The sequence below is a fragment of the Ursus arctos genome, unplaced genomic scaffold (genome assembly GCF_023065955.2).
Source record: "Ursus arctos isolate Adak ecotype North America unplaced genomic scaffold, UrsArc2.0 scaffold_12, whole genome shotgun sequence".
Taxonomy (NCBI): Eukaryota; Metazoa; Chordata; class Mammalia; order Carnivora; family Ursidae; genus Ursus; species Ursus arctos.
This window is the reverse complement of record NW_026622786.1, coordinates 52,683,864-52,694,992: the sequence shown is the minus strand read 5'-3', so window position 1 is coordinate 52,694,992 and position 11,129 is coordinate 52,683,864. Positions and strand designations below refer to the sequence as shown.

Genomic DNA, 11,129 nt, shown 5'->3' with positions numbered 1-11,129 from the left:
AGGTAGGCATAAATTCCTGATAAAAGCTGCTTTCTGGGTAGTAGATGTATAGATTTGATTATTCTGTCGATTGAAAATATTTCATTGACTTGTGGGAACTGGAAAGTGCTTGCATTTGATATGTTTTGTTTTTGGCATTTAGGTTTTCCTAGGACATTAGTTCAAGCTGAAGCCCTGGACAAAATCTGTGAGCTGGATCTAGTGATCACTTTGAATATCCCATTTGAAACACTCAAAGATCGTCTCAGCCGACGTTGGATTCACCCTCCTAGTGGAAGAGTATATAACCTGGACTTCAACCCACCTCATGTACATGTAAGAATATACCGAAGCATTTTTACAGGCTGATTCCAAGAAAGAGGCTAAACATTCAGTTGTAAAGTGTTGGAAGGATATGAATAGACTATTTAAAAAAGAGCAAATCTACATGGCCAAAGGTATTTGGAATTCACTGGTGGTCAAGGAATGCAAATTAAAGTTTATCTGTTGCTGGTGGGGATCTGGAAAAAATGGTACTCTCATCTTTATTAGGCATATAAAGTATTAATAGTGTTTTTAAAAAGCAACATAGCAATGTACATTAACATTTTTAAATATGTGTATTTTATTCAACCCACCACTGGGAGTATAAGTTACGGAAATGAAAGCACTAGCAGGTAAGGTCATGTACCCGATGATGCTTATTTCAGTGTTGATTTTAGAGAAAAACAAAACAAAATCCGAAAACAAACGAGTGTTCATTTACAGGGGATGACTAAATGAGCTAGAGCAATATTATGTACTCAGTAGAAAGAATGACTTCGTGCTATCCCCTTTGGCCTGAAGCAGTATTTCCTCTAGGTATTGTTGAATATCAAAAGCAAATAGCACAATGATTCCATTTTTGTAAAACAGTGACCCTCCTCCTTTACATATTATCTGTTTGTGTGTATATGTGCTCTCCAGCTTCCTAAGAGCAGGGATAACTAACTGGTTAGGGCTGGGACTGAATAAAGACCTGGGGTCACAGTGGGTGGGGTCATGGGAGTGAAGGCAGTGCCGGTGTAAAGGGACTGGGAGGACTAGAGGAATAAACAGGTCCAAAAATAACATGTGTCTACATGAAGTAAACATATGTAAAGGTATATGTTTAAAGAACATTTTTGAATTAACAAATTCATTTAAAGAATTATTGTTCTTTCTGGTAAAGACAGGAATTAGTTCAATGTGATTCTTTTTTTTTTTTTTTTTAAGATTTATTTATTCATTTGACAGAAGATAGAGACAGCCAGCGAGAGAGGGAACACAAGCAGGGGGAGTGGGAGAGGAAGAAGCAGGCTTCCAGCGGAGGAGCCTGATGGTGGGGCTCGATCCCAGAACGCGGGGATCACGCCCTGAGCCGAAGGCAGACGCTTAACGACTGAGCCACCCAGGCGCCCCTAGTTCAATGTGATTCTTATCTCCAGTTATTGGGTGTTAGATAGAATTACTTGTAATCATCCGAATGTGGAAGGGGTGACAGTTGCATCTTACTGATTAATGTGCATGGAGTAGGTAGATCTGACTGTAGACAGAGTCAATGATGACTACAGAAAACCAATTTCAAGAGGGTAAGGATGCCTTTCCAGCTCCTGAGTGCCATAGATTCGGTAAAGTTCCAGTGAGTCTTTTTCACTTGGGCAAAGCCGTAGTCACCTGTTGAAGTCTCCTTTTTCAAATGTAATAAATACTTCTGGAATTCCTTTATTAGGTCCCTTCCTCCTTTCCCTCTCAAGAAGCTGGTATAGGGGAAAAAAACGGATGGAGAGGAAAAGAGGTTTCTGAATATGCACTAAAGTTCAACACAGACACTTCACATTTCAGCTGTGCCCAGACCTGCTGAAGCAAAGATTCTCATAAAGTTTGAGAACCTTTAACACTCAACTGCCTTCCAAAGACTGGGTATCCTAAAAGAACACCCACAGTTACAGTGCTGCCTCCAGAGACAGCAGCGAGAGTGCCACTGTGGCCAGGCTCTCCCCGAAGGAGGGATGCTGTCACCCTGGCATCATTCTGCTCTTTGTAGAAGCAGTTGTTGTATTTCCTGGTGCTCTGAGGTCCTGGAAATGACTTCTGAGTGGTGCAGCTCTAAGTAAAAGAAAGACGCGAGTAAAGGTGATGTACAGCCCTCTCCCACCCCCATCTCACCTGTTGTGTCAGGGTAACAACCATGGAATACACATGTGATGATTATGGGGCTTACCAATAAATCATAAGTGCAGATTATGTACCCAAGGCCCTGAGCTGTAATGGAATTTTAGTGTGTTTCAGATTTATAGCTGGTTTCCGATTATCCAGTTGAATTGCCTGAGCCTTTTGGTTCTGCTGTAGCCTGCCTTTTGACAGATTTACTCCTTGCGACTATCTCCCCTGGTGGGTAATAGCTGTGGACATGGGACGCAAGATCCTCCTGTGTCCATGTTGCTATTTGTAAGTAGGTATGTTTCCCAAGCAGGTTAAAAAAATCAGGTTTTCTAAATTGCGGGTTTTTTTAGTTCTCAGAATGTTTGTTCTGATTGTCATAGGTATATAATCCACGCCTATTTTAATCTACCTTTAAGTAAGTCATACGATCTAATAAAATAACCTGAGTAAGATTAATCTCAGGAAAGAATGTGCAGGCTAGCAGAGGCAGGACTGAGGTACCTTCTCCTAGATCAGTGTCCTCCTAAGTAAACCAGTTGGTTCTTTGAGACATTTTCTTTTCTTTCTTTCTCTTTTCTTTTTTTTAAAAAGATTTTGTTTATTTTAGAGAAAGAGAGAAAACATGCAAGCGGGGGGAGGGGCAGAGGGAGAGAGAGGATCTCAAGCAGACTCCCTGTCCAGCACAGACAGTGACCTGGGGCTTGATCTCAGGACCCTAAGACCATGACCTGAGCCGAAATCAGGAGTCTGATGCTTGACCGACTGAGCCACTCAGGCGCCCCTAGACATTTTATTTTCCATATTAACTATTCAAACTTCAGAAAGCAAGGCAGTTTTAAAAATGTTTAGCGGGCCAGAGTGACATTGTCTAGAGGTAGGTTGTTTTTGGGGGAGGCAGCATGGAGTTCTAAACTGTAAATTGAAAGTATCATTTCTCAATAGCACTGAAACATGTATGGAAAGGTCTGAGAAGTTAATAAAGATTCCATGTCGGCTCTCACGAAATAAGGTTAACATGACTGTTAAAGAGTGTTATTTCTTTTTCATTTACTTTCACTGTTACCATTGTCACTCAGGCCTAATTCATCATGCGATGGGAGTCCAAGGTGAATACACGGATTTTGCACAGGAAAGTTTTTAATCTTTGGAATGGCCCAGGTGTTGGCCCTATTCACTGGTTTCTCTGGTATTTGTAGGGGTTTGATGACATCACGGGTGAACCATTAGTCCAGCAGGAGGATGATAAACCCGAAGCCGTGGCTGCCAGGCTAAGACAGTACAAGGATGTGGCAAAGCCCGTCATTGAATTATACAAGTGAGTGTGCGTCAACATTTTCATGGCAGACGGTCAGTTAGCACTGTGTGGTGCCCAGCGGGAAGGACACTGGGCTGAGGTGGGGTTTCTTTAAGCTAGACAAACCCTCAAGGCCCAGGACCTCCCTGGGAGTCAGGTGAAATGCTGGGGCTGTTACGTGGGAGATACGGTTCAGTTCTTTTACGTTGAAATTCTTGTAATACAAGGACCGAAACCCGATCATCTCTTTCTGGTTGTAAAATTATGTCTAGGATCATTTTCATCTTTCTTTTCAAGGAGCTGAAATAATGGTTTATATTTTGACACTCCAGAAATGTCTCATTTGGATAGAAGATTAGAAGGGACCTCTTGCTTAGATAGGTGTAGAGGGAATTTAACCAAAAAAAGCGAAAACTGTAAGCTGCAGATGGCAAACTCACATGGCTGCGGGGTCCAGGCAGGTACTGGGCATGAGTGTCACACCTGGAGGGGATGTGTTCATCTGGGCAGTGGAGGGACAGCTCCTGTGCTTCTCCAGCCAGTTATCCCCCCAGGGACAGTCGGGCCCAAAGTGGCCAGTAACCCCTGTTTTTCAAGAGAAGCAGATATCTGGCTGGCTGTGTGGGGGGGGAAGAATCACAGTTTTTATGTTGGCAACAAATAACGTTCTTAACAGTATGCACACTGGACAAGACCCATTTGCAAACTGCATTCAGGACAGCTGTCTACAGCCACTGCTGGAATCAGTTTCTGACCTTATAGCTCCCAAATAACTTAGCAAGCCTTGAGATCCGAAGTTCCTGATCATGTCGTCATGATACATTCTGTGTTTCATGATCTGTCATAAGTTATAAGGGTTTTTACAGTACCAAAGTGTGTCAGTGATTTGTTTTTTGAAAGTATATACTGAGGCAGATTTGGGATTGTCCAGATAGTGTTATTCTTTGATATGTTTTATTTTTTTAAAGATTTTTATTTGAGACAGCATAAGCAGAGGGAGCAGCACAGAGAGAGGGAGAAGCAGGCTCCTCGCTGAGCAGGGAGCCCAATGCGGGGCTTGATCCCAGGACCCTGGATCATGACCTGAGCCAAAGGCAGACGCTTAACCAACCGAGCCACCCAGGCGCCCCTCTTTGATACGTTTTAAATAGGAGAAGAAGAGGTGGCATCACGGCAAGCATGCCGGAATTGTAAAAGCTGTGGTCTTACGTAGGTACGCCCAGTGCGGGTGTTGATAGATTGGAGGGGCTGCTTGGGCAGTTAGTGTGTGTGATAGGCCGTAAGCCGTGCTTGCTTTATACCCAGGATCTTCACCTGCCCTCGTAGCATGTTAAAAGGAAGCCTAAAATGCCTTCGCGTGTTGGATTTTGTTTTTCAGGAGCCGAGGAGTGCTTCACCAGTTTTCTGGGACGGAGACTAACAAAATCTGGCCCTATGTTTACACGCTTTTCTCGAACAAGATCACGCCTATTCAGTCCAAAGAAGCATACTGAGCCCGCCCAGTGGAAGAACCAGGAAAATGTTGTTCATTCAGTTGTATGTGTAGTATTTGGGTGCCGTGTCCAAGTTAGAAGCTAGTGGGGATAGCTTGCAGCATCTTTTCTAGTTTAAGTGGTGAACCGAAATGAAAACGAATGAGTAGAAAGCATCCCTGAAGAGGCTCCTCTCTGTCTTTCACGAGAAGGGTCACCTACACACGTCTAAGATGCCTGTGCACGTCTCAAGCCCTTCACGAGAAAGCAAGTACCGGCTGCACTTCCAGCGGCGTCTAACCTAAACTCTAGCTGATTTCTGACCGTCCTGTTTTTGCCGTAGTAGCCTTTTCACACATGATGGTGTTGGCCTCGGGTTCCCTCCGTCCCCCGAAGGCTGTTGAACCACAGCACCAGGAGGCCTTGTCCCAAGTTCTCTGGTATGTGCCCTTCCTGGTGACCATGCAATGAAGCCAGTTGCTCTTTGTGGTTGCTTCCCTGGGCTTGAGTAACTGTCCACAATTTATTTTTTCTGTTTTTCTGCATCCATGCTCCATAGAATCTCTCCTTTGCAGACATCCTGGAATGAACGGATTTGGCTTCTACTATTTTTATTAGACTGTATTTTTTTACATCTGTTTTCTCCCTGCCGTAGGCTATGAAGTAATACAGATAGTTACTGCTTTGATCCCTCTCAGATCCCTTTCTAAGAGCTGAGAGCAAGGGGAGGGTGTCCATTCGCTTCCTGCACTGGGAACTGAGCTCTGCAGAGGGTCTCCTTAATGCTGCTGGGCTGCTGGGCTGACTCTCGTGGGTTGACACTGCCCTTTTCTTTTGTGAAAAAATAAAATCCTCAAAGTCTTTGGGAGTCTTCAAAAAAATGGGAGATACCTACATAAAATGTTAAAGGATCATATCTTGTGTATAGCAGTCATACAGCCATATGAAAGTACTGCACTAAAAGAATAGTTTAGCTTTTTATTCAAGACAAAAAAATGTATTTTGAAATGCTGCTAAATGTTGATGCTGACAGTGTTGTTCTCCTGTGAGTGACCCAAGCATATTATAAATAGTTGGTAAAGGGAATGGAGCCTGTGGGTTGAGGAAAATGTTGCACTTGTTGTGCCCAGGCTGTCTGGCAGCTTTATGATTATGGGAAAACAGATTCTTAAAACTTTTTTTCTATTCCAAAGATGCTTTCTGTGGGGTGGCCACTAAGTCTAGAAATATAGACAATACAATTTTGTCATTCTTTGTAATGTAATATCAATAAACCATTTATTAAAAGATTTTCCTGGTTTCCAGACTTGGTGGCCACCTAATGTCATTTTTGATCTCCTCTGGGAAGGACAATGAAATTTATTCCTGTTGCCTTAAAAATAATACCCCTCTTCATGCATCGTGATTGTCCCTAAAGAAGGTCCTTTGCTATTCCTGGGAGTGACGTCTGTCTAACTCTTCATACTGGAGAAGGGGGGGGGAGCCTTTTTCAGCATGCCACTTGTGTTGCAACGTGTTAATTTATTTTCTGAAGATGTCCCAGCCAATCTCCAGTCAGTTCCCTGGCACGCGTGTTCTGTATGGTAATGATTGCATCTTCCTTACAAATACTGCCCCACTCTTGCCAGTTCCTCTCCCTCTGTTCCTTCATGTGAATGTTCTTGGACTCTCTTAGTGGAAACATAGACTGGTCTCCTCATTCTCTGAATCACCTCACTGTGTTACTTTTTAGGTTTATGCAATGGAAACGCCCAGTTCAGGTCTGTGAAACAGCAGTGCGTGATACAGACTTCTGAGTGCTTCAGAAGAGCTGTGTGTGCATGCCAGGTGGTGGGATCGGGGTGAAAAGACGTGTGGGTAAGGCTCGGTTACCCTTGGGAACCAGGTATAGAGAAAACAAGTCTGAAATGAGGAAAATGGCACAGTTTAGACTAGTACTGCCATGGAGACCATTTCCACAGATTAGGAAGAGTAGAGAGTTAAGGGTGTTAACGTGGATTGTCCAAGTAAGGAAAGTAAGTGTGTGCCCTTCGAGAGGCAGACAGATCTTCACAGCTCTTCCTTTAGTTCCCTTTTGTTTAACAGACTCCCTTTGGAGTTTTCCAGAGAGGTATGGGCAGTGGGTGGTCCCCGATGCCATGCTCTAGTCCTCCATCCTTCCCTCCTCTCTTCCAGCAGAATAGACAGTTCTAGTCAGCGTTGGAGCCTCTCGGTGTCTCAGTGGCATTTGCTGTTTCTGAGGCAGCCCAGCAAGCGAGGGTCCCGTGCTTGGTGAGACCAAAAAAAGATAAACACCTTTTCCGTGGTCTTTGAAAGGTGATCCTGATTTCATGCTTAGTGGCCTAAAAAGTCTATTTCTGATTTTCTTCAACAAGCCTCTCTAGTTTTTCCTCCAGTAATTTTGTAAAAAATCTCTTGCAAATATTTTGACAAAAGTGAAAGGGACATCTTTTCTTGTTTTTCCTTTTACTGCCGCACATACGGTTCCTTCAGAGTTATGTAAGGAAAGTAGTTTGGGTGTCGGTAAGATTCCTACCTGGCCTCATATCCTGTGATTCTAGTCAGCTGTGAATTCATTTTGCTGTCCCTTATCTGAACAGGCTGCGCACTTACTTAGAACTTGGAAACGTTGCCGTGTGCAATATTCTCTTAACACTAAAGGCAGACGTAAAGTAAGTACCATTCATTGACGGCCTTTTGGGTGATAGATGCAGTTTAGGACCTTTGCAAACATCTCATTTCATCTTTCAAGCATCCTTTGAGGTAGGTGTGATGCCATGTTCATAAACAAAGAAGGCGGGGGTCAGAGATGTGAAGCATCTTGCGCAGGGGCTTGCCGAGAACCAGGGCAGCCGGGACTCACACGCAGGCGTCCCTGACTCTGCAGCCCGAGTTGGCTCCTGGATGTTTACTGTAGCCTATCCCAGCCAACCCAGGGTGTTAAACCTGCTTGATTTTGCTAGTATTTCCAAGTGGCCTCACATCAAAAGTAACAAAAGTGACATTCAGCTCTGTATGGGACTGTTCCTTTTTTTCCCCTTTGCTGAAGCAAGGGGAGCTGCTAGAGGAAGGTCTGAGCCCCTGATCTGTTATAACTACTTGTTTATAAAATGAACGGCTGTTGAAGTAGGCTGGGCTTGGGTCCAGGCTAATCTGTGGAGGAGTCAGGTTCATGTTCCTCGCCTACCCTTTTGGTGTCTGTGGTGTTGTAACCCAGAAGGGACCTTTACCCTTGAGCCACCCCCAGCTGTCATGCTCACTGTAGACCTGGGCTGCTGGGAGCGCTGCCGACGCTCCTCATTTTCTTCCCTGATACCAGAACAAATCACTCCCTCACTCTCACCCCCAAATAAGGCCCTCATAATAAACTGATCCTTCCTGAAGTGCTGGCAGGTCAGCAGAAGGTGATCGAGCCCCTGACATAGGGGAACCCTCGATTTTTGTACCATCTTCCCTGTATCACATTCCACGTCGACCTGATGCTGAATGCCAGATCACACCTTTGCCTGCCGGTCTGCTGTGGTGGCTCTGCTCGGCGTGCACGATTCTGACGGTAACCAGGGGAGAGTGGCTTCCTGGCTTCCCCAGGGGCCCTCCCTGCCACCCTCCAGCAGCCACGCTCACATGAGCTCCAGCTTTACCCAGGCTCTACCCTCTCTTTGGTAGGGAAGGAAAAAGAAGAGCCATGGCTGAGGGGGATTCTGGGAAAGAGGTACTGTCGTGGCTTCTCCCACCACTTAAAATGTAGTTGAGACAAGCTAGTTGGAGATAGAAGGGTCCCTGTGCGCGATCATAAATAGGACTTTTATAAAATTCAGTTCACTGTCCACTGATTTCAGTATTTGACTTCAGCTGTTTAAGTGAACAGCTTACCAGCCTCTGCTGGAGGTCTGGTTTAAGTCATACAGACCACAGATGTCCAGATGTGTGAAGACATAGGCATTCTTAGTAATTACTGTCGACTGGTACTTCATGCTAAGCACATTGTATGCATTGTCTAATTAAATCCTCGACACTTAACTGTACATAACAGATATTTCAGTTACCCTGCCTCTTTGTGTGAAAATGGAAGTCATCCTGTTTAAAGTTGCGTTTTCAAGTACCTGTAGGGATGAATCCGGAAATTCAAAAGGGCCTTCTGTGTACCTTTTTCTCCTTTGAGCTCTCCATTCTCATTAATAGGTAAAACAGTGTTATTTGTACCTGGAGTCTTTGCTTTTGGCACCCTGGTGCTGAGGCAAGAAGGGCACTCAGTGGGTCCTGGTGGTAGTTGCACACTGTATATGCAGAGGGCATGCATCTCACCCGCACTCTGCTGGGTTGCAGGATCTCGGGAGACGTTCATATCTACCTGATGAATTTCATTTATTACCTTTTATTTAAAAGACAGTATCTTTTCTTGCCGCAGTGAATTTTGCCAGAGATGCAATTTGGAAGGCCAAGTCGTGTTCTTAGTATGAATTGCTTTCTTTTCAATTCCCCTGCATTTTTAGTAACTTCCTTGTCTTATTTAGTGTCTCAAAAGAAGAACCTAGCAATGGACACTTTTTTTTTTTTTTAAACGGGAGTGTGGTTTGGTCATAAGTTATCATTCCTTTCCACCTATAACTGATCCAGTCTGGTTTCTAGATGAAAAATGTGCAAGACCCAGATGTCGGGAAACCATGAAGCCGTATTTCAACCATGAAGAAAAATCTGCTTCCTGCATCTGTTGAAACATACTCTAATTACAGTTGTTCATACATGCCATACCTTAGCTTTCTTTTAACAAATTGCACAAATCTTGCCAAAATAAATGCCATTATCTGTGTGCTTCAGGGAATCCCCCCAATTTGATCAGTGTGTGTGTGTATGTGTGGGTCTGTTTGGGGGGGTGGGGGAGGTAGGGAGAGAGGGAGATGGAGAGATGGTAAACCCCTCCCAAAGGATGAGAACCCTTGGATGGTGTGGGTATGCATTCCTTCCTGGTAATCATTAGGCTATTCCAGGAAACAGCATCATTCTGGAAATAAAAGGTTTCCTGTTTAAAACTTTGCCAAGGAGCAGTGCACCTTGAGATTCTCCCTGGGGTTGGTGTGTCTCATTCCATTTCATAAAACCTTTCTTTGTTTTGAAGCTTTGGCTGTAAAGTCAGAAATGTACTAAATAAAAACAAACTGTTTTGTGTTTAATTTAGAGAAGAGTAAAGGGGAGAAAAAACCTCAGTGTTGATGTAAGCTTCAAGGTGTTAGGGCTCAGAGGGCTTTTCTAGTTTTATGAGAATTTGTACTACTGATTTTTATATATTCCTGTTTTTGAGATGAACAGATCTCTGGGGAAATTGTTGCATTACAATGGCGTTTCACTGTGACTCCTCTCGAGCTCAAATCTGTTCTCCAAGCCAATGACAATTTGTTGCTTCGGTTTACTGTCCTGTGAAAAGTCAGCTCCAGTTTCCCAGAAGTTGTGTGTTTACGATGAGTCATTGCTTCTCCTCAGTGCGAAAGTTGTCAGCCCTCTTGATTTGGGTGTCTGTGCTTAATTCAAAGTATCTAGACCTGTAGTCTAATCTGTACATACGCTCCTCACTGTTAATTGTGTTATTGACTATTTTGATTATCTTGCTTGAAGATTGATTCCTACTTTTTAATTTGATAGAAATAAAGGTTTTTTTTCTGCTTATAACTAGTGAATTACTTTAACACTTGTATAGCTTTTTACACTTGATCTTCATAGATCTTCTCATTTATGCCATCCGGCAACCACTTCATTATCAACAGTGTTATCTCCAGTTTGCAGATGAGGAGAACAGAGAACACTATGGCCTGGCTGAGGTGACAGTTGGTGGCAGAGCAAGATCATGAATGTAAGCGTTATGATCCCCAGTCTTGTTTTCTTTTCTGCAACACCGTGTTGCCTCATTTTGTATACACTCAGGCACCTTATTTGTCTAGCACTTGATTCTTTACGTACTTTCATAAACATCCTTTAGTTTTGTTCTTGAAATGACTGAATGGTGTCCGTCGATAACTCCCCCTGTTTTTGCAGATCAGGAGACCAGAGTGTGAGAGTCCAAGGTCATAGTGTCCAGAGCCACTGAGCAGAAACAGAAAAGTCAGCAGGCCTGGCTAGTGGAAGCTGGAGTCATGGAGGAAATAGAGCCTCTGCAGAATCCACCCTGCAGTTGGGGGAGGGGGTGTGGAGGACGCCCTGGCTTCTCC

At 43.9% G+C, this 11,129-nt stretch overlaps 1 protein-coding gene across 11 annotated transcripts in view; it reads left to right on the top strand.

The window, feature by feature from the left end:
* Window positions 1–10,590, top strand: part of AK4 (adenylate kinase 4) — a 67,650-nt gene extending 57,060 nt beyond the window's left edge. For all 11 annotated transcript variants that reach the window (XM_048220268.2, XM_026497902.4, XM_044383772.3 and 8 more), the window contains 3 exons: window positions 143–315; window positions 3,360–3,478; window positions 4,836–10,590. In XM_048220268.2, the coding sequence (XP_048076225.1) occupies window positions 143–315; window positions 3,360–3,478; window positions 4,836–4,950 (407 nt within the window). In that variant the 3' untranslated portion in view covers window positions 4,951–10,590. The remainder of the gene's footprint in view (window positions 1–142; window positions 316–3,359; window positions 3,479–4,835) is intronic.
* Window positions 10,591–11,129: the final 539 nt, after the last annotated feature.